This window comes from Procambarus clarkii, chromosome 39, assembly GCF_040958095.1.
Source record: "Procambarus clarkii isolate CNS0578487 chromosome 39, FALCON_Pclarkii_2.0, whole genome shotgun sequence".
Lineage (NCBI taxonomy): Eukaryota > Metazoa > Arthropoda > Malacostraca > Decapoda > Cambaridae > Procambarus > Procambarus clarkii.
This window is the reverse complement of record NC_091188.1, coordinates 24,435,540-24,461,349: the sequence shown is the minus strand read 5'-3', so window position 1 is coordinate 24,461,349 and position 25,810 is coordinate 24,435,540. Positions and strand designations below refer to the sequence as shown.

Here is a 25,810-nt window from a genome sequence, read left to right as displayed (position 1 = left end):
TTGAGCCCACTGGCTGCCTGTTGCCCAAATTCTGCTAGAAGCCCACATGCTGCCTGAAGCGTACATACTGCCTGAAGCCCACATTCTGGCTTAAGCCCAAATGCTGCCTGAAGCCCACATGCTGCCTGGAGAACACTTGCAGCCTGGAGGCCACATGCTGCCTGGAGCCCACATGCTACCAAGAGCCGACATTCTGCCTGAGCCCCACATGCTGCTGAGCCCACATGTTGCCAGAGCCCAAAAGCTGCTTAGTCCATGTGCTGCTGAGCACACATGCTGATAGTGCTCACATGCTACCTGGAGCCCCCCTACTGCTGAGCCCATATGCTGCCAGTGCCAACATGCTGCCTGGAGCCTAGATGCTGCTGAGCCAACATGATGCAAGAGCCCACATGCTGCAGAGCCCACATGCTGCTGAGACCACATGCTGCCAGAGTCCACATGCTGCCTGGAGCCAACATGTTTTCTAGAGTCCACATGATGCTGAGCCCACATGTTGCTGAGCCCACATGGTGAAAGAGCCAACTTGCTGCCAGAGCTCTCATCCTGGTTAGTCTATATGCTGACAGTGCTTACATGCTGCCTGTACTCAACATGTTGCCAGTGCACCCATGCTGCCTGGAGTCCACATCCTGCTGAGCCAACATGCTGCAAGAGCCCACATGCTGCAGAACCCACATGCTGCAGAGCCCACATGCTGCAGAGCCCACATGCTTCCAGAGTCCACATGCTGCCTGGAGCCAACATGTTACCTGGAGTCCAAATGCTACCTGGTGCCCAAATGTTGCCTGGCGTCCACATGCTGCTGAACCCACATGCTGCTGAGCCCACATGATGCCAGAGCCCACATGCTGCCTGGAGCCCACATGCTGCTGAGCACACATGCTACTGAGCCCATATGCTGCCATAGCCTACATCCCACCAGAGCCCTCATGCTGCTGAGCCCCAATGCTGTCTGGAGCCTTCAAGTTGCCTGGAGTCCACATCCTGCCTAGAACAAACATGTTGCATGGAGACAACATGCTTCCTAGAGCCCACAAGCTGCCTGGAGCCAACATGCTGCCATGACCCAACAAGGTGCCTGGAGCCCACTTGCTACCGGGAGCCCACTTGCTACCGGGAGCCCACATGTTGCCTGGAGCTCCCTTGCTGCCTGAAGCCTACTTGCTGCCTTGAGCCCACAAGGTGTCTAGAGCGCACATATTGCCTGGAGCCCACATGCTACCTGGAGCCCACTTGTTGCATGGAGCCCACATGCTGCCAAGACCCCACATTCTGCCTGGAGACCACATGCTGCCAGGAGCCCACTTCCTGATGGAGCCCACATGCTGCCTGGAGCCCACTTGCTGCCTGGAGCCCACTTGCTGCCTGGAGCACACATGCTGCCTAGATCCCACTTACTGCCTGGAGCCCACATACTGCCAGAGCCCACATGCTGCTAAGCCCACATACTTCCTGGAACCCACATGCTGCCTGGAGCTCACATGTTGCCTGGAGCCGACATTCTGCCAGACCCCCAACATGCTGCTGAACCCACATGCTGCCAGAGCCCACATACTGCTTAGCCCCTATGCTGCTAAGCAGACATGCTGACAGAGCCCACATGCGGCCTTGAGCCCACTGGCTGCCTGTTGCCCAAATTCTGCTAGAAGCCCACATGCTGCCTGAAGCCCACATGCTGCTGAGCACACATGATACTGAGCCCATATGCTGCCATAGCCTACATCCTACCAGAGCCCTCATGCTGCTGAGCCCCAATGCTGTCTGGAGCCTACATGCTGCCATGACCCAACAAGGTGCCTGGAGCCCACTTGCTACCGGGAGCCCACATGTTGCCTGGAGCTCCCTTGCTGCCTGAAGCCTACTTGCTGCCTTGAGCCCACAAGGTGTCTAGAGCGCACATATTGCCTGGAGCCCACATGCTACCTGGAGCCCACTTGTTGCATGGAGCCCACATGCTGCCTAGACCCCACATTCTGCCTGGAGACCACATGCTGCCAGGAGCCAACTTCCTGATGGAGCCCACATGCTGCCTGGAGCCCACTTGCTGCCTGGAGCCCACTTGCTGCCTGGAGCACACATGCTGCCTAGATCCCACTTACTGCCTGGAGCCCACATACTGCCAGAGCCCACATGCTGCTAAGCCCACATACTTCCTGGAACCCACATGCTGCCTGGAGCTCACATGCTGCCTGGAACCGACATTCTGCCAGACCCCCAACATGCTGCTGAGCCTACATGCTGCCAGAGCCCACATATTGCTTAGCCCCTATGCTGCTAAGCAGACATGCTGACAGAGCCCACATGCGGCCTTGAGCCCACTGGCTGCCTGTTGCCCAAATTCTGCTAGAAGCCCACATGCTGCCTGAAGCCCACATGCTGCTGAGCACACATGCTACTGAGCCCATATGCTGCCATAGCCTACATCCTACCAGAGCCCTCATGCTGCTGAGCCCCAATGCTGTCTGGAGCCTACATGCTGCCATGACCCAACAAGGTGCCTGGAGCCCACTTGCTACCGGGAGCCCACATGTTGCCTGGAGCTCCCTTGCTGCCCGAAGCCTACTTGCTGCCTTGAGCCCACAAGGTGTCTAGAGCGCACATATTGCCTGGAGCCCACATGCTACCTGGAGCCCACTTGTTGCATGGAGCCCACATGCTGCCTAGACCCCACATTCTGCCTGGGGACCACATGCTGCCAGGAGCCAACTTCCTGATGGAGCCCACATGCTGCCTGGAGCCCACTTGCTGCCTGGAGCCCACTTGCTGCCTGGAGCACACATGCTGCCTAGATCCCACTTACTGCCTGGAGCCCACATACTGCCAGAGCCCACATGCTGCTAAGCCCACATACTTCCTGGAACCCACATGCTGCTTGGAGCTCACATGCTGCCTGGAGCCGACATTCTGCCAGACCCCCAACATGCTGCTGAGCCCACATGCTGCCAGAGCCCACATACTGCTTAGCCCCTATGCTGCTAAGCAGACATGCTGACAGAGCCCACATGCGGCCTTGAGCCCACTGGTTGCCTGTTGCCCAAATTCTGCTAGAAGCCCACATGCTGCCTGAAGCCCACATGCTGCTGAGCACACATGCTACTGAGCCCATATGCTGCCATAGCCTACATCCTACCAGAGCCCTCATGCTGCTGAGCCCCAATGCTGTCTGGAGCCTACATGCTGCTGAGCCCCAATGCTGTCTGGAGCCTACATGCTGCCATGACCCAACAAGGTGCCTGGAGCCCACTTGCTACCGGGAGCCCACATGTTGCCTGGAGCTCCCTTGCTGCCTGAAGCCTACTTGCTGCCTTGAGCCCACAAGGTGTCTAGAGCGCACATATTGCCTGGAGCCCACATGCTACCTGGAGCCCACTTGTTGCATGGAGCCCACATGCTGCCTAGACCCCACATTCTGCCTGGAGACCACATGCTGCCAGGAGCCAACTTCCTGATGGAGCCCACATGCTGCCTGGAGCCCACTTGCTGCCTGGAGCCCACTTGCTGCCTGGAGCACATATGCTGCCTAGATCCCACTTACTGCCTGGAGCCCACATACTGCCAGAGCCCACATGCTGCTAAGCCCACATACTTCCTGGAACCCACATGCTGCCTGGAGCTCACATGCTGCCTGGAGAGGACATTCTGCCAGACCCCCAACATGCTGCTGAGCCCACATGCTGCCAGAGCCCACATACTGCTTAGCCCCTATGCTGCTAAGCACACATGCTGACAGAGCCCACATGCGGCCTTGAGCCCACTGGCTGCCTGTTGCCCAAATTCTGCTAGAAGCCCACATGCTGCCTGAAGCGTACATACTGCCTGAAGCCCACATTCTGGCTTAAGCCCAAATGCTGCCTGAAGCCCACATGCTGCCTGGAGAACACTTGCAGCCTGGAGGCCACATGCTGCCTGGAGCCCACATGCGGCCTGGAGCCCACATGCTGCCTGGAGCCCACTTGCTGCCTGGAGCCCACATGCTGCCATAGCTAAGATGCTGCTGAACCCAAATTCTGCCTGGAGCCCACATGCTGCCTAATGCCATATAGTGCCTGTAGCCCACATGCTGTCTGGAGCCCACATGCTGCCTGGAGCCCACATTGTGCCTGAGCCCCACATGCAGCTGAGCCCACATGTTGCCAGAGCCCACATGCTGCTTAGTCCATATGCTGCTGAGCACACATGCTGATAGTGCCCACATGCTACCTGGAGTCCACATGCTGCTGAGTCCACATGCTGCTGAGCCCACATGGTGTCAGAGCCAACTTGCTGCCAGAGCTCAAATGCTGGTTAGTGAATATGCTGCTGAGCACACATGCTGTCTGGAGCCCACATGCTGCCAGAGCAGACTTGCTGCATGGAGCCCACATCCTGCTGAGCCAACGTGCTGCAAGAGCCCACATGCTGCTGAGCCCACATGTTGTTAGAGTCCACATGCTGCCTAGAACCCACATGCTTCCAGAGCCCACATGCTGCGTTTAGCCCACATGTTTCTTGGAGTCCAAATGCTGCCTGGAGCCCACATGTTGCCTTGAGTTCACTTGTTGTTGAGCCCACATGCTGTTGAGCCCACATGCTGCCAGAGCCCACATGCTGCCTTGAGTTCACTTGTTGTTGAGCCCACATGCTGTTGAGCCCACATGCTGCCAGAGCCCACATGCTGCCTGGAGCCCACATGCTGCTGAGCCCACATGTAGCTGAGCCCACATGCTGCCAGAGCCAACATGCTGCCAAAGCCCTCATGCTGCTGAGCCCATATGTTGCTGAGCACACATGCTGCCTGGAGCCCACATGCTGCCAGTGTCCACATGCTTCCTGGAGCCCACATGTTGCCTGGAGTCCACATGCAGGCTGGAACCCACAAGCTGCCTGAAGCCCGATTGCTTCCGGGAGCTAGCATTTTGACTGGAACCCACATGCTGCCTGGAGCACGCATGCTACCTGGAGCCCACATGCTGCTTGGAGGCCACATGCTGCCTGGCGGCGACGTGCTTCCTGGCGGCGACGTGCTGCCTGGAACCCACATGTTGCCTGGAGCGCACCTGCTTCCAGGAGCCCACATACTGCCTGGAACCCACATGCTACATGGAGTCTACATGCTGCTGGAGCCCACATGCTGCCTGGAATCCATATGTTGCCTGGAGCCCATTTGCTGCCTGGAGCCCACATGCTGGATGGAGCTAACATACTGCCTGGACCCCACATGCTGCCTGTAGGCCATATGCTGACTGGAGCCCACTTGCTGCCTGCAGCCCACTTTCTGCCTGTAGCCCACATGCTTTCTGGAACCTTCATTCTGCCTGGAGCCCACAATGTGCCTGAAGCCCACATGCTGCTGAGCCCAAATTCTGCCAGAGCTGACATGTTGCCAGAGCCTCATGCTGCTGAGCCCTCATTCTGCTGAGACCACATGCTGCTGAGCATACATGCTGCTGAGCCCACATGCTGCTATAACCCACATGCTGCCAGAGCCCACATGTTGCCTGGAGTCCCCATGTGGTTGGTCCCACATGCTGCTGAGCCCATATGCTGCCAGATCCCACATGCTGCCAGAGCCTCATGCTGCTGAGCCCTCATTCTGCTGAGACCACATGCTGCTGAGCATACATGCTGCTGAGCCCACATGCTTCTGAGCCCACATGCTGCCAGAACCCACATGCTGCCAGTGCCCATATGCTGGCTGGAGCGTCATGCTGCTGAACCCACATGCTGCTATAACCCACATGCTGCCAGAGCCCACATGCTGCCTGGAGCCTACATGCTGCCAGAGCCCATATGCTGCTGAGCCCAAATGCTGCCAGATTCATGATGCCTGGAGCCCACATTCTGCAAGAGCCTACATGCCTGGAGTCGACTTGTTTCCTGGAGTCCACATGCTGGCTGAAGCCCACATATTGCCTGGAGTCCATTTGCTGCTGAGCCCTAATGCAGCTGAGCCCACAAGCTGCCAAAGCCCACATGCTGCCTAGAGCCCTCATGCTGCTGAGCCCACATGCTGTTAAACCCACATGCTGCAAGAACCCACATGCTGCCGTGAACCCAAATGCTGACAGAGCCCACATGCTGCCTGGAGCCCACATGCTGCCAGAGCCCACATGCTGCCTACAGCCCACATGCTGCTTGGAGCCCACATGCTGCCTGGAGCCCACATTCTGCCAGAGATCCACATGCTCCTGAGCCCACATGCTGCCAGAGCCCACATGATGCTTAGCCCACAAGCTGCTGAGCCCACATGCTACTTAGCCCCACGTGCTGCTGAGCCCATAAACTGCTGAGCCCACATGCTGCTTAGCCCATATGCCGCTGAGCCCACATGCTGCAACTGCCCAAATGCGTCCTGGAGGCCAAAGGCTGCATGGAGCCCTCATGCTCTCTGGAGCCCACTTGCAGTCTGGAGCCCACTTGCTGCCTGGAGCCCACATGCTGTCAGAGGCGACATATGCTGCCTTGAGCCCACTTCCTGCCTTGAGCCCACTTGCTGCTTGGAGCTTACATGCTGGCTTGAGCCCACTTGCTGCCTTGAGTCCACAAGGTGCCTAGAGCCCACATGCTCCCTAGAGCCCACATGCTGCCTGGAGTCCAGATGTTCCCTAGAGCCCACATATTACCAGGAGGTCACATGCTGCCTGGAGCCCACATGCTGCATGGAGCCCACATGCTGCCTGGAGTCCACATGCTCCCTGGGGCCCATATGTGTCCTAGAGACCACATGATCCCAAGAGCCCACATGCTGCCTGGAACCCACAAGGTGCCTGTAGCCCACTTGCTGCCAGGAGCCAACATGCTGCCTGGAGCCCACATGCTGTCCGGAACCCACATGCTGCCTGGAGCCCACATTCTGCCAGTGCCCACTTGCTGCCTGGAACCCACATGGTTCCTGGAGCCCACTTGCTGCCTGAAGCCCACATGCTGCCAGAGCCCACATGCTGCTGAGCCCATATGCTGGCAGACCCCACATGCTGCTTAGCCCACATGCTGCGGAGCCCAAATGCTGCCAGTGCCTACTTGCTGCCTGGAGCCAACATGCTGCATGGAGTTTAGATGTATCCTTTGAGCCGACTTGTTGCCTGGAGCCCACATGTTGCCTGGAGCCCACATGCTCCCTAGAGCCCACATGCTGCCTGGAACCCACAAGGTGCCTGGAGCCCACTTGCTGCCTGGAGCCCACGTGATACCTGGAGCCCACATGCTGCCTGGAGCCCACATGCTGCCTGGAGCCCACATTCTGCCAGAGCCCATATGCTGCTGAGCCCATATGCTGCCAGTGCCCACATGCTGCCTGGAGCCCACATGCTGCCAGAGCCCACATGCTGCAGAGCCTACATGCTGCCAGAGTTCACATGCTGCCTGGAGCCCACATGTTTCCTGGAGTCCACATGCTGCATGTTGCACACATGTTGCCTGGAGTCCACATGATGCTGAGGCAACTTGATGCTAAGCCCACATGCTGCCAGATCAAACATGCTGCCTGGAGCCCACATGCTGCTGAGCCCACATGCTGCTGAGCATACATGGTGCCAGAACCCACTTGCTGCCAGAGCTCTCATGCTGGTTAGTCTATATGCTGCTGAGCACACATGATGACAGTGCCCACATGCTGCCTAGAGGTCACATGCTTCCAGATGCTGCCAGATTCATGATGCCTGGAGGCCAGATTCTGCCAGAGCCTACATGCTGCCTGGAGCGCACATGTTTCCTGGAGTCCAAATGCTGCCTGGAGCCCACATGTTGCCTGGAGTCCACATGCTGCCGAGCCAACATGCTACTGAGCCCACATGCTGCCAGAGCTAACATGCTTCCAGAGCCCTCATCCTTCTGAGCCCACATGTTGCTGAGCCCACATGCTGCCAGAGTCCTCATGCTGCCTGGAGCCCACATGCAGCCAGAGCCCACATACTGCCTGGAGCCCACACGATACTGGGAGCTAGCATTTTGGCTGGAGCCCACATGCTGCCTGGAGCACACATGCTACCTGGAGCCCACATGCTGTTTGGAGACCACACGCTGTCTGGCGGCTACGTGCTGCCTGGAACCCTCATGTTGCCTGGAGCCCACCTGCTTCCAGGAGCCTACGTGCTGCCTGGAGCCAACATGCTGCCTGGAGTCCACATGCTGCTGGAGTCCACATGCTACCTGGAGCCCACATGCTGCCTGGAGCCCAAATGCTGCTTGGAAACCATATGTTGCCTGGAGCCCACTTGCTGCGTGGATCGCACATGCTGGCTGGAGCCCACATGCTGCCTGGACCCCACATGCTGTCTGGAGGCCACATGCTGACAGGAGCCCACTTGCTGCCTGCAGCCCACTTGCTGCCTGGAGCCCACTTGTTGCCAGCTGGAGCCCACATGCTGCCTGGAGCCCTCATTCTGCCTGAAGCCCACAATGTGCCTGAAGCCCACAGCCTGCTGAGCCCACATTCTACCAGAGCCGTAATGCTGCCTGGAGCCTACATTTTTCCTGGAGTCCACATGCGGCATGGAGCCCACATGTTGCCTGGAATCCCCATATAGCTGATCCTACGTGCTGCAGACCCCACATTTTGCCAGAGCCCACATGCTTCCTGGAGCCCACATGCTGCTGAGCCCACCTGTTGCCAAAGCCTACATGCTGGCTGGAGCCTACATGCTGCTGAGCCCATATGCTGCCAGATCCAACCTGTTGCCAGAGCCTCATGCTGCTGAGCCCTCATTCTGCTGAGCTCACATGCTGCTGAGCCAATATGCTGCTGAGCCCACATGCTTCTGAGCCCACATGCGGCCAGAGCCAACATGCTGCCAATGCCCACATGCTGGCAGTAGCCTCATGCTGCTGAGCCCACATGCTGCAAGAGGCCACATGTGGCCAGAGCCCACATGCTGTCTGGAGCCCACATGCTGCCAGAGCCTATATGCTGGTGAGCCCAAATGGTGCCAGATTCTACATGATGCCTGGAGCTTACATTCTGCCAGAGCCCACATGCTGCCTAGAGCCCACATGTTTCCTGGAGTCCACATGCTGCCTGGAGCCCACATGATTCCTGGAGTCCACTTACTGTTGAGCAGAAATGCTGCTGAGCCCACAAGCTGACAGAGCCCACATGATGCCTGGAGCCTTCATGCTGCTGAGCCCACATGCTACTGAGCCCACATTCTGCTGAGCCCACATGCTGCAAGAACCTACTTGCTGCCGTGAGCCCACATGCTGCCAGAGCCCACATACTGCCTGGAGCCCACATGCTGCCAGAGCCCACAATGTGCTGAGCCCACATACTGCCTGGAGCCAACATGCTGCGTGGAGTTCACATGCTGCTGGAGCCCACATGCTACCTGGAGCCCACATGCTGCCTGGAACTCACATGCTGCCTGGAAACCATATGTTGCCTGGAGCCCACTTGCTGCCTGGAGCCCACATGCTGGCTGGAGCCCACATGCTGCCTGGAAACCATATATTACCTGGAGCCCTCTTGCTGCCTGGAGCCCACATGCTGGCTGGAGCCCACATGCTGCCTGGGCCCCACATGCTCCCTGGAAGCCACATGCTGAATGGAGCCCACTTGCTGCCTGCAGCCCACTTGCTGCCTGGAGCCCACTTGCTGCCAGCTGGAGCTCACATGCTTCCTGGAGCCCTCATTCTGCCTGGAGCCCACAATGTGCCTGAAGCCCACATGCTGCTGAGCCAACATTCTACCAGAGTCCACATGAAGCCTGGAGCCCACATGTTGCCTGGAATCCCCATTTGGCTGATCCCACATGCTGCAGAGCCCACATGTTGCCAGCGCCCACATGCTTGCTGGAGCCCACATGCTGCTGAGCCCACATGTTGCCAGAGCCTACATGCTGGCTGGAGCCCACATGTTGCTGAGCGCATATGCTGCCAGAGCCCACATGCTGCCAGAGCCTCATGCTGCTGAGCCCTCATTCTGCTGAGCCCACATGCTGCTGAGCCTATATGCTGCTGAGCCCCACATGCTTCTGGGCCCACATGCTGCCAGTGCCTACATGCAGGCAGGAACCAAATGCTGCTGAGCCCACATGCTGCAAGAGCCCACATGCTGCCAGAGTCCACATGCTGCCTGGAGCTCACATGCGGCCGTAACCCACATGCTGTCTGGAGTCCATATACAACCAGAGACTATATGCTGCTGAGCCCAAATGCTGCCAGATTCTACTTCATGCCTGGAGCCCACATTCTGCCAGAGCCCACATGCTGCCTGGAGCCCGCATGTTTCCTGGAGTCCAAATGCTGCCTGGAGCCCACATGTTTCCAGGACTCCACTTGCTGTTGAGCCCAAATGCTGCTGAGCCCACAAGCTGTCAGTGCCCACATGATGCCCGGAGCCTTCATGCTGCTGAGCCCAAATGCTACTGAGCCCACATGCTGACAGAGCCCTCATGCTGCTGAGCCCACATTCTGCTGAGCCCACATGCTGTCGTGAGCCCAAATGCTGCCAGAGCCCACATGCTGCCTGGAGCCCACATGCTGCTTGGAGCCTAAATGCTGCCTGGAGCCCACATGCTGTCTGAAGCGCACATTCTGCCAGAGCACCAGTTCCTGCTGAGCCCACATGCTGCCAGATCCCACATTAGGCTTAGCCCACATGCTGCTGAGCCCATATGCTGCTGAGCCAGAATGCTTCTTAGCCCACATGCTGCCTCTGCCCACATGCTGCCTGGAGGCCACGTGCTGCCTGGAACCCTCAGGCTCTATGGAGCCCACTTGCAACCTGAAGCCTACATGCTGCCCGGAGCCCACATGCTCTTATGAGCCCACTTGCTGCCTGGAGCCCACATGCTGCCAGAGCCGACATGCTGTCTTGAGGCCACTGGCTGCCTTGAGCCCACTTGCTGCCTTGAGCCCACATACTTCCGTAAGCCCATTTGCTGCCTTAAGCCTACAAGGTGCCTGGAGCCAACATGCTGCCTGGAGTCCACATGCTTCCTGGAGCCCACTTGCTGCCTGGAGGCCTCATGCTGACTGGAGCCCACTTGCTGCCTGCAGCCCACTTTTTGCATGAAGCCTACTTGGTGCGAGCTGGAGCCCACATGCTGCCTGGAGTTCACATGCTGCCTGGAAACCATATGTTGCCTGGAGCCAACTTGCTGCCTGGAGCCCACATGCTGGCTTTAACCAACATGCTGCCTGGAAACCATATGTTGCCTGGAGCCCACTTGCTGCCTTGAGCCCACATGCTGGCTGGAGCCCACATGCTACCTGGACCCCACATGCTGCCTGGAGGCCACATGCGTCCTGGAGCCCACTTGCTGCGAGGTGGAGCCCACATGCTGCTTGGAGCCCTCATTCTGCCTGGAGCACACAATGTGCCTGGAGCCCACATGCTGCTGAGCCCACATTCTACCACAGCTGACTTGCTGCTTGGAGCCCACATGTTTCCTGGAGCCCACATGTTTCCTGGAGCCCCCATGTTGCCTTGAGTTCCCATGTGGAGGATCCCACATGCTGCAGAGCCCACGTGTTGCCAGAGCCCACATGCTGGCTGGAGCCCACATGCTGCTGAGACCACATTTTGCCAGAGCCCACATGCTGGCGGGAGCCCACATGCTGCTGAGCCCATATGCTGCCAGATCCAACATGCTGCCAGAGCCTCATGCTGGTGAGCCCTCATTCTGCTGAGCCCACATGCTGCTGAGCCTATATGCTGCTGAGCCCGCATGCTGCCAGAGCCCACATGCTGTCTGTGCCCACATGCTGGCAGGAGCCTCATGCTGCTGAGCCCACATGCTGCTAGAGCCCACATGCTGCCAGAGCCTATATGCTGCTGAGCCCAAATGTTGCTAGATTCTACATGATGCCTGGAGCCCACATTCTGCCAGAGCCCACATGCTGCCTGGAGCCCACATGTTTCCTGGAGTCCACATGCTGCCTGGAGCCCACATGATTCCTGGAGTCCACTTGCTGTTGAGCCCAAATGCTGCTGAGCCCACAAGCTGCCAGAGCCCACATGATGCCCGGAGCCCTAATGCAGCTGAGCCAACATGCTACTGAGCCCATATGCTGACAATGCCCTCATGCTGTTGAGCCCACATTTTGCTGAGCCCACATGATGCCCAGAGCCCTCATGCAGCTGAGCCAAAATGCTACTGAGCCCACATGCTGACAATGCCCTCATGCTGTTGAGCCAACATTCTGCTGAGCCCACATGCTGCAAGAACGCACATGCTGCCGTGAGCCCACATGCTGACAGAGACCACATGCTGCCTGGAGCCCACATGCTGCCAGAGCCCACAGTGTTCTGAGCCCACATACTGCCTGGAGCTAACATGCTGCGAGGAGTCCACATGCTGCTGGAGCCCACATGCTACTTGGAGCCCACATGCTGCCTGGACCCCACATGCTCCCTGGACCCTACATGCTGCCTGGAGGCCACATTCTGACTGGAGCCCACTTGCTGCCTGCAACCCACTTGCTGCCTGGAGCCCACTTGCTGCCAGCTGGAGCCCACATGCTTCCTGGAGCCCTCATTCTGCCTGGAGCCCACAATGTGCCTGAAGCCCACATGCTGCTGAGCCAACATTCTACCAGAGTCCACATGCGTCCTGGAGCCCACATGTTGCCTGGAATCCCCATGTGGCTGATCCCACATGCTGCAGAGCCCACATGTTGCCAGAGCCCACATGCTTGCTGGAGCCCACATGCTGCTGAGCCCACATGTTACCATAGAATACATGCTGGCTGGAGCCCACATGCTGCTGAGCCCAAATGCTGCAAGATACAACTTGCTGCCAGAGCCTCATGCTGCTGAACTCTCATTCTGTTGAGCTCACATACTGCTGAGCATATATGCTGCTGAGCCCCACATGCTTCTGAGCCCACATGCTGCCAGAGTTCACATGCTGCCAGTGCCCACATGCAGGCAGGAGCCTCATGCTGCTGAGCCCACATGGTGTAAGGGCCCACATGCTGTCTGGAGCCCATATACTACCAGAGCCTATATGCTGCTGATCCCAAATGCTGCCAGATTCTACTTGATGCCTGGAGCCCACATTCTGCCAGAGCCCACATGCTGCCTGGAGCCCACATGTTTACTGGAGTCCAAATGCAGCCTGGAGCCCACATGTTTCCTGGAGTCCACTTCCTGTTGAGCCCAAATGCTGCTGAGCCCACAAGCTGCCAGAGCCCACATGATGCCTGGAGCCTTCATGCAGCTGAGCCCACATGCTACTGAGCCCACATGCTGACAGAGTCCTCATGCTGCTGAGCCCACATTCTGCTGAGCCCACATGCTGCAAGAACCCACATGCTGCCGTGAGCCCACATGCTGCCTGAGCCCACATGCTGCCTGGAGCCCACACGCTGCCAGAGCCCACAATGTGCTATGCCCGCAAGCTGCCTGAAGCCCACATGCTGCTTGGAGCCCAAATGCGTCCTGGAGCCCACATGCTGTCTGAAGCCCACATTCTGCCAGAGCACCACATCCTGCTGAGCCCATATGCTGCCAGATCCCACATGATGCCTAGCTCACTTGATGCTGATCCCACGTTCTGCTTAGCCCACTTGCTGCTGAGCCCATATGCTGCTGAGTCAGAATGCTGCTTAGCTCACATGCTGCTGAGCCCACATGCTGCCTCTGCCCACATGCTGCCTGGAGGCCACATGCTGCCTTGAGCCCTCAGGCTCTCTGGATCCCCCTTGCAGCCTGTAGCCTACTTGCTGCCCGAAACCCACATGCTCTCTGGAGCCCACTTGTGGCCTGGAGCCCACATGCGGCGAGAGCTGACATGCTGTCTTGAGCTCACTTGCTGTCTTGAGCTCGCTTGCTGCCTGGAGCCCACATGCTTCCTTGAGCCCACTTGCTGCCTTAAGCCAACAAGATGCCTGGAGCCCACATGCTACACGGAGCCCACATGCTGCCTGGAGCCCACATGCTGCCTGGAACCCATTTGCTGCCTGGAGCCAACATGCTGGCTGGAGCCCATATGCTGTCTGAACCACACATGTTTCCTGGAGTCCACTTGCTGTTGAGCCCAAATGCTGCTGAGCCCACATGATGCCCGGAGCCCTCATGCAGCTGAGCCCACATGCTGACAAAGCCCTCATGTTGTTGAGCTCACATTCTGCTGAGCCCACATGCTGCAAGAACGCACATGCTGCCGTGAGCTTACATGCTGCCAGAGCCCACATGCTGCCTGGAGCTCACATGCTGCCTGGATCTCACATGCTGCCTGAAGCAAACATGCTGCCGCAGCCCAATTTCTGCCTGAAGCCCACATGCTGCCTGCAGCCCACTTGCTGCCTGAAGCAAACTAGCTGATTGGAGCCCACATTCTGCCTGAAGCCCACTAGCTGCCTGGAGTCCACATGCTGCCTGAAGCTCTCTTGCTGCCTGGAGCCCACATGCTGCGTGGAGCCCACAATGTGCCTGAAACCCACATATGCTACCGGGAGCCCAAATGCTGCCTGAAGCCCACATGCTGCCTTAAGCCCACTTCCTGCCTAGAGCACACTTGCTGCCTGGTGCCTACTTGCTGCCTGGAGCCCACATTCTGCGTGAAGCCCACATGCTGCCTAGAGCTCACTTGCTCCATGGAGCCCATATGCTGCCTGGAGGCCATATGCTGCCTGGAGCCGATATGCTGCCTGAAGCCCACTTGCTACCTGGAACCCACTTGCTACATGGAGCCCACATGCTGCCTGGAGCACACTTGCAGCCTGTAACCCACATGCTGCCTGGAGCCCAAATGATGCTAGGAGCCCACTTGCTGCCTGGAGCCTACATGCGGCATGCAGCCCACATGCTGCCTGAACCCACATGCTGCCGGAGCCAACATGCTGCTAGAGTCCACATGCTGTCTGGAGCCCACATGCTGCCAGAGCCCACATACTGTCTAGAGCCCACATGCTGCCTGGAGTCCACAAGCTGCCTGGAGCCCACATGTTGCCTGGAATCCACATATGCTGCCAGGAACCCACATACTGCCTGAAACCCACTTGCTTTCTGGAGCTCACATTTTGTCTGGAGCCCACATGCTGCCTGGAGACCACATGCTGCCTGAAGCCCACATGCTGCCTGGAAACCACATATTCTGGACGCCACATGCGGGCTGGAGCCCACGTGCTACCTGGAGCCCTCATGCTGTCTGGAGACCACATGCTGCCTGGAGCCCACATATTCTGGAGCCCACCTGCTGTTTGCATCCCACATACTGCCTGGAGCCCAAAATTCTTCCTGGAGCCCATATGCTACCTATAGCCTACATGCTGCCTGGAGACCACTTGCTGCCTGGAGCTAACATGCTGCCTGGAACCCACATACTGCCTGGACCCCACATGCTGCCTGGAGCTCACATGCTGCCTGAAGCCAACATGCTGCCGCAGCCCAAATTCTGCCTGAAGCCCACATGCTGCCCGCAGCCCAAATTCTGCCTGAAGCCCACATGCTGCGTGAAGCCCACTTGCTGTCTGAAGCAAACTTGCTGCTTGGAGCCCACATTCTGCCTGTGGCCCACAAGCTGCCTGGAGTCCACATGTTGCCTGAAGCTCACTTGCTGCCTGGAGCTCACATGCGGCGTGGAGCCCACATGCTGCGTGGAGCCCACAATGTGCCTGAAGCACACATGCAGCCTGGAGCCCAAATGCTGCCTGAAGCCCACATGCTGCCTGAAGCCTACTTCCTGTCTGGAGCACACTTGATACCCGGAGCCCACTTGCTGCCTGGTGCCTACTTGCTGCCTGGAGCCAAAATGCTGCCTGCAGCCCACATGCTGCCTGAAGCCTACTTGCTGCCTTAAGCCTACTTGCTACCTGAAACCCACATGCTGCCTGAAGCCTACTTGCTGCTTAGAGCAAACTTGCTGCCTGGAGACCACATGATTCCTGGAGCCCACATGCTTACCGAACCCTACATACTGCCTGGAGCCTTATGCTGCCTAAAGCCCACATGGTGCGTGAAGCCCACATGCTGCCTGGAGCCCACTTGCTCCCTGGAGCCCACATGCTGCCTATAGCCAACTTGCTGCCTGGAGCCCACATGCTACCTGTAGCACACTTGCAGCCTGGAACCCACATGCACCTTGAAACCCACGTGCTGCTTGGAGCCCACATGCTGCCTGGAGGCCACAGGCTGCCTGGAGCCCACTTGCTACCAGCTGGAGCCCACATGCTACCTGGTGCCCTCGTTCTGCCTGGAGCCCACAATGTGCCTGAAGCCCACATGCTACCTGGAGCCCTCGTTCTGCCTGGAGCCCACAATGTGCCTGAAGCCCACATGCTGCTCAGCCCACATTCTGCCAGAGCCGATATGCAGCCAGAGTCCACATGCTGTCTTGAGCCCACATGCTGCCAGAGCCCACATGCTGTCTAGAGCCCACATGTTGCCTGAAGTTCACATGTTTCCTGGAGCCTACATGTTGCCTGGAGTCCACATGCTGCCTGGAACCCACATGCAGCCTGAAACCCACTTGATTTCTGGAGTTCACATTTTGTCTGGAGCCCATATCTGTCTGGAGCTCACATGCTACCTGGAGCCCACATGCTGCCTGGAGGCCACATGCTGCCTGGAGCCCACATGCTGCTTAGAACCCACATATTATGGTGCGCACCTGCTGCCTGGAGCCCACATACTGCCTTGAGCCCAAAATTCTTCCTGGACACCACTTGCTGCCTGGAGACCACTTGCTGTCTGGAGACCACTTGCTGTCTGGAGACCACTTGCTGTCTGGAGACCACTTGCTGTCTGGAGACCACTTGCTGTCTGGAGACCACTTGCTGTCTGGAGCCAACATGCGGCCTGAAACCCACATGCTGCCTTGACCCCAGATGCTACCTGAAGCCCACATGCTGCCTTGAGCCCACATGCTGCGTAGAGCCCACATGCTGGCAGGAACCCACATGCTGCCTGGAACCAACGTGCTGCTTGGAGCCCACATGCTGCCTGGACCCACAGGCTGCCTGGACCCCACAGGCTGCCTGAACCCCACAGGCTGCCTGGAGGCCACATGCTGCGTGGAGCCCACTTGCTGCCAGCTGGAGCCCACACGCTGCCTGGAGCCCTTCTTCTGCCTTTAGCCCACAATGTGCCTGAAGCCCACATGCTGCTGAACCGAAATGCTGCTGAGCCCACATTCTGCCAGAGCCGACATGCTGCCAGAGCCCACATACTGTCTAGAGCCCACATGTTGCCTGGAGTTCACATGCTGCCTGGAGCCCACATGTTGCCTGGAGTCCACATGCTGCTTGGAACCCTCGTGCTGCTTGGAGCCCACATGCTTCCTAGAGCCTAAATGTAGCCTGGAGCCCACATGCTGCCTGGAGCCCACTTGCTACCTGGAGCCTACATGCTGCCTCGAGCCTACATGCTGCCTAGAGCCCACATGCTGCCTGGAGCCAACATGCTGCCAGAAGCCCTCTTGCTTCCTGGAGCTCACATTTTGCCTGGAGCCCACATACTGCCTGGACCCCAAATTCTGACTGAAGCCTACATGCTGCCTGAAGCCCACCTACTGCCTGGAGCACACTTGCTGCTTGGAACCCACAATCTGCCTGTGCCCACATCCGGCCTGGAGCCCAAATTCTGCCTGAAGCCCTCATGCTGCCTTAAGCCCACTTGCTGCCTGAAGCACACTTGTTGTTTGGAGCCCACATTCTGTCTGAAGCCCACTAGCTGCCTGGAGTACACATGCTGCCTGAAGCTCAATTGCTGCCTGGAGCCCTCATGCTGCCTGGAGCCCACATGCTTCGAGGAGCTCACGATGTGCCTGACGCACACATGCTGCCTGGAGCCCACTTGCCGCAAGAAGCCCACATGCTGCCTGCAGCCCAAATTCTGTCGGAAGCCCACATTCTGACTGAAGCCCACTAGGTGCCGGGAGTCCACATGCTGCCTGAAGCTCATTTGGTGCATGGAGCCCACATGCTGCCTGGAGACCGCATGCTGCCTGGAGCCCACATGGTGCCTGGAGCCCACTTGCAGCCTGGATCCCACATGCTGCCTGGAATCCACATGCTGCCTGGAGCCCAAATGCTGCCTGGAGCTCAAATGCTGCCAGGAACCCACATGCTTACCGAAGCCTACATGCTGCCTGGAGCCTTATGCTGTGTGGAGCCCACATGTTGCGTGAAGCCTACATGCTGTATGGAGCCCACATGCTCCCTGGAGCCAACATGCTGCATGGAGCCTACTTGCTGCCAAGAGCCCACATGCTGCCTGGAGCACACTTGCAGCCTGCATCCCACATGCTGCCTGGAACCCACATGCTGCGTGGAGCCCAAATGCTGCCTGGAGCCCACGTGCTGCATGGAGCACACATGTTGCCTGAAGCCCACATTCTGCATGAAGCCCATTTGCTGCCTGGAGCCCACAATGTGCCTGAAGCCACTTTCTGCCTGGAGCCCAAATGCTGCCTGGAGACCAATTGCTGAATGAAGCCCATATGCTGCATGAAGCCCACTTGCTGTCTCGAGCCCACTTGCTGCCTGGAGCCCACTTGCTGCCTGGAACCCTCATGCGGCCTGGAGCCCCCATGCTCCCTAGATCCCACATGCTGCCTGGAGCTCACTTGCAGCCTGGAGCCCACATCCTGCCTAGAGCTCATTTGCTGCCTGGAGCCTACTTGCTGCTTGAGCCCACATGCTCCCTAGAGCTCACATGCTGCCTTAAGCCCACATATTTCCTAGAGCCCACATGCTGCGTGCAGCTCACATGCTCCCTAGAGCCCACATCCTGCCTGGAGCCCACTTGTTGCCTGGAGCCCACGTGCTCCCTAGATCCAACATGTTGCCTGAAACCCACATGCTCCTTAGAAACCACATGTTGCCTGGAACCCACATGCTCCCTTGAGCCCATATGTTTTCTGGAGCCCACTTGCTGCCTTGAGCCCATTTGCTGCCTAGAGCCTATTGGTTCCTGGAGCCCACACGCTGCCTATAGCCCACTTCCGGCCTGGAGCCCACTTGCTGCCTGGAGCCCACTTGCTGCCAGGAGCCCAATTGCTGCCTGGAGCCCACATGCGGCCTCAGCCCATATGCTGCCTAAAGCCCACATGCGGCCTCAGCCCATATGCTGCCTAAAGCCCACATGCTAAATGGAGCCCACAATGTGCCTGAAACCTTCGTGCTGCCTAAGCCTACATGCTGCCTGAAGCCCACATGCTGCCTGAAGCCCACATGCTGCCTGGAGCACACTTGCTACCTGGAGCCTACATTCTGTCTGGAGCCCACATGCTGCCAGAGCCCACATGCTGTCTAGAGCCCACATGTTGCCTGGAGTTCACATATGGCCTGGAGCCCACATGTTGCCTGGAAATCACATGCTGCCTCGAACCCACATGCAGCCTGAAACCCACTTGCTTTCTGGAGCTCACATTTTGTCTGGAGCCCACATTCTGTCTGGAGCCCACATGCTACCTGGAGCCCACATGCTGCCTGGAGACCACATGCTGCCTGGAGCCCACATGCTGCTTGGAACCCACACACTCTATAGCGCACCTGCTGCCTGCAGCGCACATACTGCCTGGAGCCCAAAATTCTTCCTGGAGCCCACATGCTACCTGGAGCCCACATGCTGCCTGGAGACCACTTGCTGCCTGGAGCAAACTTGCTGCTTGGAACCCACATTCTGCCTGTAGCCCACAAGCTCCCTGGAGTCCACATGCTGCCTGAAGTTCTCTTGCTGCCTGCAGCCCACATGATGCGTGGAGCCCACAATGTGCCTGAAGCCCACATGCCACCTGGAGCCCAAATGCAGCCTAAAGCCTACATGCTGCCTTAAGCCCACTTCCTGCCTGGAGCCCACTTACTCCCTGGAGACCCACATGCTGCCTGGAGCCCACATACTGCCTGAAGCCCACTTGCTGCCTGGAACCCACTTGCTGCCTGGGGCCCACATGCTGCCTGGAGCACACTTGCAGCCTGCAACCATCATGCTGCCTGGAACCCACATGCTGCCTGGAGCCCAAATGCTGCCTGGAGCCCACATGCAGCATGGAGCACACATGTTGCCTGAAGCCCACATGCTGCCTGGAGCCCAAATACTGCCTGAAGCCCACATTCTGCATGAAGCCCACTTGCTGCCTGGAGCCCATTTCCTGCCAGAAGCCCACCTGCTGCCTATAGCCCACAAGGTGCCTGGAACCCACATGCGGCCTGGAGCTCACAAGGTGCCTGGATCCCATATGTTGCTTGGAGCCCATATGCTACCTAGAGCTCATTTGATGCCTGGAGCCCACAATGTGCCTGAAGCCACTTTCTGCCTGGGGCCCACTTGCTGCCTGGAGCCCACTTGCTGCCTGGAGCCCACTTGCTGCCAGGAGCCCACTTGCGGCCTGGAGCCCAATTGCTGCCTGGAGCCCGCAATGTGCCTGAAACCCACGTGCTGCCTAAACCTACATGCTGCCTAAAGCCCACATGCTGCCTGAAGCCCACATGCTGCCTGGAGCCCACTTGCTGCCTGGAGCCCACAAGTAGCCTGGAGCCCACATGCTGCCAGGACCCCACATACTTCCTGGAGCCCACAAGTAGCCTGGAGCCCACATGCTGCCTGGAGCCCACTTGCTACCTGGAGCCTACATGCTGTCTGGAGCCTACATGCTGCCTAGAGCCCACATGCTGCCTGGAACCCACATGTTGCCTGGAGTCCACATGCTGCCTGAAGCCCTCTTGCTTCCTGGAGCTCACATTTTGCCTGGAGCCCACATACTGCCGGGAACCATAATTCTGCCTGAAGCTCACAAGCTGCCTCAAGCCCATTTGCTGCCTGAAGCACACTTGCTGCTTGGAGTCAAAATTCTGCCTGAAGCCCACATGCTACCTGAAGCCCACTTGCTGCCTGAAGCCCACATGCTGCCTGCAGCCCAAATTCTGCCTAAAGCCCACATTCTGCCTGAAGCCCACTTACTGCCTGGAGTCCACATGCTGCCTGAAGCTCACTTGCTGCCTGGAGCCCACATGCTGCCTGGAGCCCACATGCTGCGTGGAGCCCACAATGTGCCTGAAGCCCACATGCAGCCTGGAGCCCAAATGCTGCCTGATGCCCACATGCTGCTTGAAGCCCACTTCCTGCCTGAAGCCCACTTCCTGCCTGAAGCCCACTTCCTGCCTGGAGCACACTTGATACCCGGAGCCCACTTGCTGCCTGGTGCCTCCTTGCTGCCTGGAGCAAACATACTGCCTGGAGCCCACATGCTGCCTGAAGCACACTTGCTGCCTGGAGCCCACGTGCTACCTGAAAACCCACATGCTGCCTGAAGCCTACTTGCTGCTTCGAGCAAACTTGCTGCCTGGAGACCACGTGCTGCCTGGAGCCTTATGCTGTCTGGAGTCCACATGCTGCCAGAGCCCACATGCTGTCTAGAACCCACATGTTGCCTGGAGTTCACATGCTGCCTGGAGCCCACATGTTGCCTGGAGTCCACATGCTGCCTGGAACCCACGTGCTGCTTGGAGCCCACATGCTTCCTGGAGCCTAAATGTTGCCTGGAGCCCACATGCTGCCTGGAGCCCCACTTGCTACCTGGAGCCTACATGCTGCCTGGAGCCCACATGCTGCCTAGAGCCCACATGCTGCCAGAGCCCACATGCTGTCTGGAGCCCACATGCTGCCAAGAGCTCACATGTTGCCTTTAGTCCACATGCTGCATGGAACCCACATGCTGCCTGAAGCCCTCTTGCTTCCTGGAGCTCACATTTTGCCTGGAGCCCACATACTGCCTGGAGCCCAAATTCTGCCTGAAACCTACATGCTGTCTGAAGCCCACTTGCTGCCTGGAGCACACTTGCTGCTTGGTGCGCACAATCTGCCTGAAGCCCACATGCGGCCAGGACCCTAAATTCTGACTGAAGCCCACATGCTGCCTTAAGCCCACTTGCTGCCTGAAGTACACTTGTTGTTTGGAGCCAACATTCTGCCTGAAGCCCACTAGCTGCCTGCAGTCCACATGCTGCCTCAAGCTCACTTGCTGCCTGGAGCCCTCATGCTGCCTGGAGCCCACATGCTGTGAGGAGCTAACAATGTGCCTAAAGCCCGCATGCTGCCTGGAGCCCACATGCTGCCTGAAGCCCACTTCCTGCCTAGAGCACACTTGATACACGGAGCCCACTCGAAGCCTGGTGCCTACGTGCTGCCTGGAGCGAACATGCTGCCTGCAGCTCACATGCTGCCTGAAGCCCACTTGCTGCCTGCAGCCCACTTGCTGCGAGGAGCTAACAATGTGCCTAAAGCCCACATGCTGCCTGGAGCCCACATGCTGCCTGAAGCCCATTTCCTGCCTAGAGCACACTTGATACACGGAGCCCACTTGAAGCCTGGTGCCTACGTGCTGCCTGGAGCGAACATGCTGCCTGCAGCCCACATGCTGCCTGAAGCCTACTTGCTGCCTGGAGCAAACTTCCTGCCTGGAGACCACATGCTTCCTACAGCCTATATGCTGACCGAAGCCTACATGCTGCCTGGAGCCTTATGCTGCCTGGAGCGCACATGCTGCGTGAAGCCCACATGCTCCCTGGAGCCGACTTGCTCCTTGGAGCCCACATGCTGCCTGGAGCCCACGTGCTGCCTGAAGCCCACATGCTGCCTTGATCCCACTTGCTGCCTGGAGCCCACATGCTGGTTGGAGCACACTTGCAGCGTGGAACCAACATGCTGCCTGGAGCCCACATGCTACGTGGAGCCCACAATGTCCCTGAAGCCTACATGCTGCCTGAAGCCCACTTCCTGCCTGGAGCACACTTGATTCCCGGAGCCCACTTACAGCCTGGTGCCTACTTGCTTCCTGGAGCCAACATGCTGCCTGCAGCCCACATGCTGCCTGAAGCCCACTTGCTGCCTGGAGCACACTTGCAACCTACAGCCCACATGCTGCCTGAAGCTCACTTGCTGCCTGGGGTCCACATGCTGCCTGGAGCCCACGTGCTGCGTGGAGCCCACAATGTGCCTGAAGCCCACATGCTGCCTGGAGTCCAAATGCTGCCTGAAGCAAACATGCTGCCTGAAGCACACTTGATACCCGGAGCCCACTTGCTGCCTGGTGCCTACTTGCTGCCTGGTGCCTACTTGCTGCCTGGAGCTCACATGCTGCCTGGATCTCACACGCTGCCTGAAGCAAACATGCTGCCGCAGCCCAATTTCTGCCTGAAGCCCACATGCTGCCTGCAGCCCACTTGCTGCCTGAAGCAAACTAGCTGATTGGAGCCCACATTCTGCCTGAAGCCCACTAGCTGCCTGGAGTCCACATGCTGCCTGAAGCTCTCTTGCTGCCTAAAGCCCACATGCTGCATGGAGCCCACAATGTGCCTGAAACCCACATATGCTACCGGGAGCCCAAATGCTGTCTGAAGCCCACATGCTGCCTTAAGCCCACTTCCTGCCTGGAGCACACTTGCTGCCTGGTGCCTACTTGCTGCCTGGAGCCCACATTCTGCGTGAAGCCCACATGTTGCCTGGAGCTCACTTGCTCCATGGAGTCCATATGCTGCCTGGAGGCCATATGCTGCCTGGAGCCGATATGCTGCCTGAAGCCCACTTGCTGCCTGGAACCCACTTGGTACATGGAGCCCACATGCTGCCTGGAGCACACTTGCAGCCTGTAACCCACATGCTGCCTGGAACCCCATGCTGCCTGGAGCCCAAATGATGCTAGGAGCCCACTTGCTGCCTGGAGCCTAAATGCGGCATGCAGCCCACATGCTGCCTGAACCCACATGCTGCCTGAACCCACATGCTGCAGGAGCCAACATGCTGCTAGAGTCCACATGCTGTCTGGAGCCCACATGCTGCCAGAGCCCACATACTGTCTAGAGCCCACATGCTGCCTGGAGTCCACAAGCTGCCTGGAGCCCACATGTTGCCTGGAATCCACATATGCTGCCAGGAACTCACATACTGCCTGAAACCCACTTGCTTTCTGGAGCTCACATTTTGTGTGGAGCCCACATGCTGCCTGGAGACCACATGCTGCCTGAAGCCCACATGCTGCCTGGAAACCACATATTCTGGACGCCACATGCGGGCTGGAGCCCACGTACTACCTGGAGCCCTCATGCTGTCTGGAGACCACATGCGGCCAGGACCCTAAATTCTGACTGAAGCCCACATGCTGCCTTAAGCCCACTTGCTGCCTGAAGTACACTTGTTGTTTGGAGCCAACATTCTGCCTGAAGCCCACTAGCTGCCTGCAGTCCACATGCTGCCTCAAGCTCACTTGCTGCCTGGAGCCCTCATGCTGCCTGGAGCCCACATGCTGCGAGGAGCTAACAATGTGCCTAAAGCCCGCATGCTGCCTGGAGCCCACATGCTGCCTGAAGCCCACTTCCTGCCTAGAGCACACTTGATACATGGAGCCCACTCGAAGCCTGGTGCCTACGTGCTGGCTGGAGCGAACATGCTGCCTGCAGCTCACATGCTGCCTGAAGCCCACTTGCTGCCTGCAGCCCACTTGCTGCGAGGAGCTAACAATGTGCCTAAAGCCCACATGCTGCCTGGAGCCCACATGCTGCCTGAAGCCCATTTCCTGCCTAGAGCACACTTGATACACGGAGCCCACTTGAAGCCTGGTGCCTACGTGCTGCCTGGAGCGAACATGCTGCCTGCAGCCCACATGCTGCCTGAAGCCTACTTCCTGCCTGGAGCAAACTTCCTGCCTGGAGACCACATGCTTCCTACAGCCTATATGCTGACCGAAGCCTACATGCTGCCTGGAGCCTTATGCTGCCTGGAGCGCACATGCTGCGTGAAGCCCACATGCTCCCTGGAGCCGACTTGCTCCTTGGAGCCCACATGCTGCCTGGAGCCCACGTGCTGCCTGAAGCCCACATGCTGCCTTGATCCCACTTGCTGCCTGGAGCCCACATGCTGGTTGGAGCACACTTGCAGCGTGGAACCAACATGCTGCCTGGAGCCCACATGCTACGTGGAGCCCACAATGTGCCTGAAGCCTACATGCTGCCTGAAGCCCACTTCCTGCCTGGAGCACACTTGATTCTGCCTGATGCCTACTTGCTTCCTGGAGCCAACATGCTGCCTGCAGCCCATATGCTGCCTGAAGCCCACTTGCTGCCTGGAGCACACTTGCAACCTACAGCCCACATGCTGCCTGAAGCTCACTTGCTGCCTGGGGTCCACATGCTGCCTGGAGCCCACGTGCTGCGTGGAGCCCACAATGTGCCTGAAGCCCACATGCTGCCTGGAGTCCAAATGCTGCCTGAAGCCCACATGCTGCCTGAAGCCCACTTCCTGCCTGAAGCACACTTGATACCCGGAGCCCACTTGCTGCCTGGTGCCTACTTGCTGCCTGGAGCTCACATGCTGCCTGGATCTCACACGCTGCCTGAAGCAAACATGCTGCCGCAGCCCAATTTCTGCCTGAAGCCCACATGCTGCCTGCAGCCCACTTGCTGCCTGAAGCAATCTAGCTGATTGGAGCCCACATTCTGCCTGAAGCCCACTAGCTGCCTGGAGTCCACATGCTGCCTGAAGCTCTCTTGCTGCCTAAAGCCCACATGCTGCGTGGAGCCCACAATGTGCCTGAAACCCACATATGCTACCGGGAGCCCAAATGCTGTCTGAAGCCCACATGCTGCCTTAAGCCCACTTCCTGCCTGGAGCACACTTGCTGACTGGTGCCTACTTGCTGCCTGGAGCCCACATTCTGCGTGAAGCTCACATGTTGCCTGGAGCTCACTTGCTCCATTTAGCCCATATGCTGCCTGGAGGCCATATGCTGCCTGGAGCCGATATGCTGCCTGAAGCCCACTTGCTGCCTGGAACCCACTTGGTACATGGAACCCACATGCTGCCTGGAACCCACATGCTGCCTGGAGCCCAAATGATGCTAGGAGCCCACTTGCTGCCTGGAGCCTAAATGCGGCATGCAGCCCACATGCTGCC

General features: G+C 58.3%; 6 protein-coding genes across 6 annotated transcripts; 3 read left to right on the top strand and 3 right to left on the bottom strand.

Moving 5' to 3' along the window:
• The first annotated feature begins 3,059 nt into the window (after positions 1–3,059).
• On the top strand, positions 3,060–3,452 carry LOC138372641 (sperm mitochondrial-associated cysteine-rich protein-like). The gene has a single exon (XM_069338138.1). It carries the CDS (start codon positions 3,060–3,062, stop codon positions 3,450–3,452), a length of 393 nt encoding a protein of 130 aa, XP_069194239.1.
• A 3,149-nt stretch (positions 3,453–6,601) lies between these two features.
• On the bottom strand, positions 6,602–7,306 carry LOC138372640 (uncharacterized). Its single transcript, XM_069338137.1, has one exon. It carries the CDS (start codon positions 7,304–7,306, stop codon positions 6,602–6,604), a length of 705 nt encoding a protein of 234 aa, XP_069194238.1.
• A 3,726-nt stretch (positions 7,307–11,032) lies between these two features.
• Positions 11,033–11,731, bottom strand: LOC138372639 (collagen alpha-1(I) chain-like). Its single transcript, XM_069338136.1, has one exon. The coding sequence runs from the start codon at positions 11,729–11,731 to the stop codon at positions 11,033–11,035; it is 699 nt and encodes a 232-aa protein (XP_069194237.1).
• An 8,729-nt stretch (positions 11,732–20,460) lies between these two features.
• On the top strand, positions 20,461–21,174 carry LOC138372638 (mRNA decay activator protein ZFP36L3-like). Its single transcript, XM_069338134.1, has one exon. It carries the CDS (start codon positions 20,461–20,463, stop codon positions 21,172–21,174), a length of 714 nt encoding a protein of 237 aa, XP_069194235.1.
• A 1,836-nt stretch (positions 21,175–23,010) lies between these two features.
• LOC138372637 (uncharacterized) lies at positions 23,011–23,538 on the bottom strand. The gene has a single exon (XM_069338133.1). It carries the CDS (start codon positions 23,536–23,538, stop codon positions 23,011–23,013), a length of 528 nt encoding a protein of 175 aa, XP_069194234.1.
• Positions 23,539–24,107: 569 nt separating this feature from the next.
• On the top strand, positions 24,108–24,902 carry LOC138372636 (mRNA decay activator protein ZFP36L3-like). Its single transcript, XM_069338132.1, has one exon. It carries the CDS (start codon positions 24,108–24,110, stop codon positions 24,900–24,902), a length of 795 nt encoding a protein of 264 aa, XP_069194233.1.
• Positions 24,903–25,810: the final 908 nt, after the last annotated feature.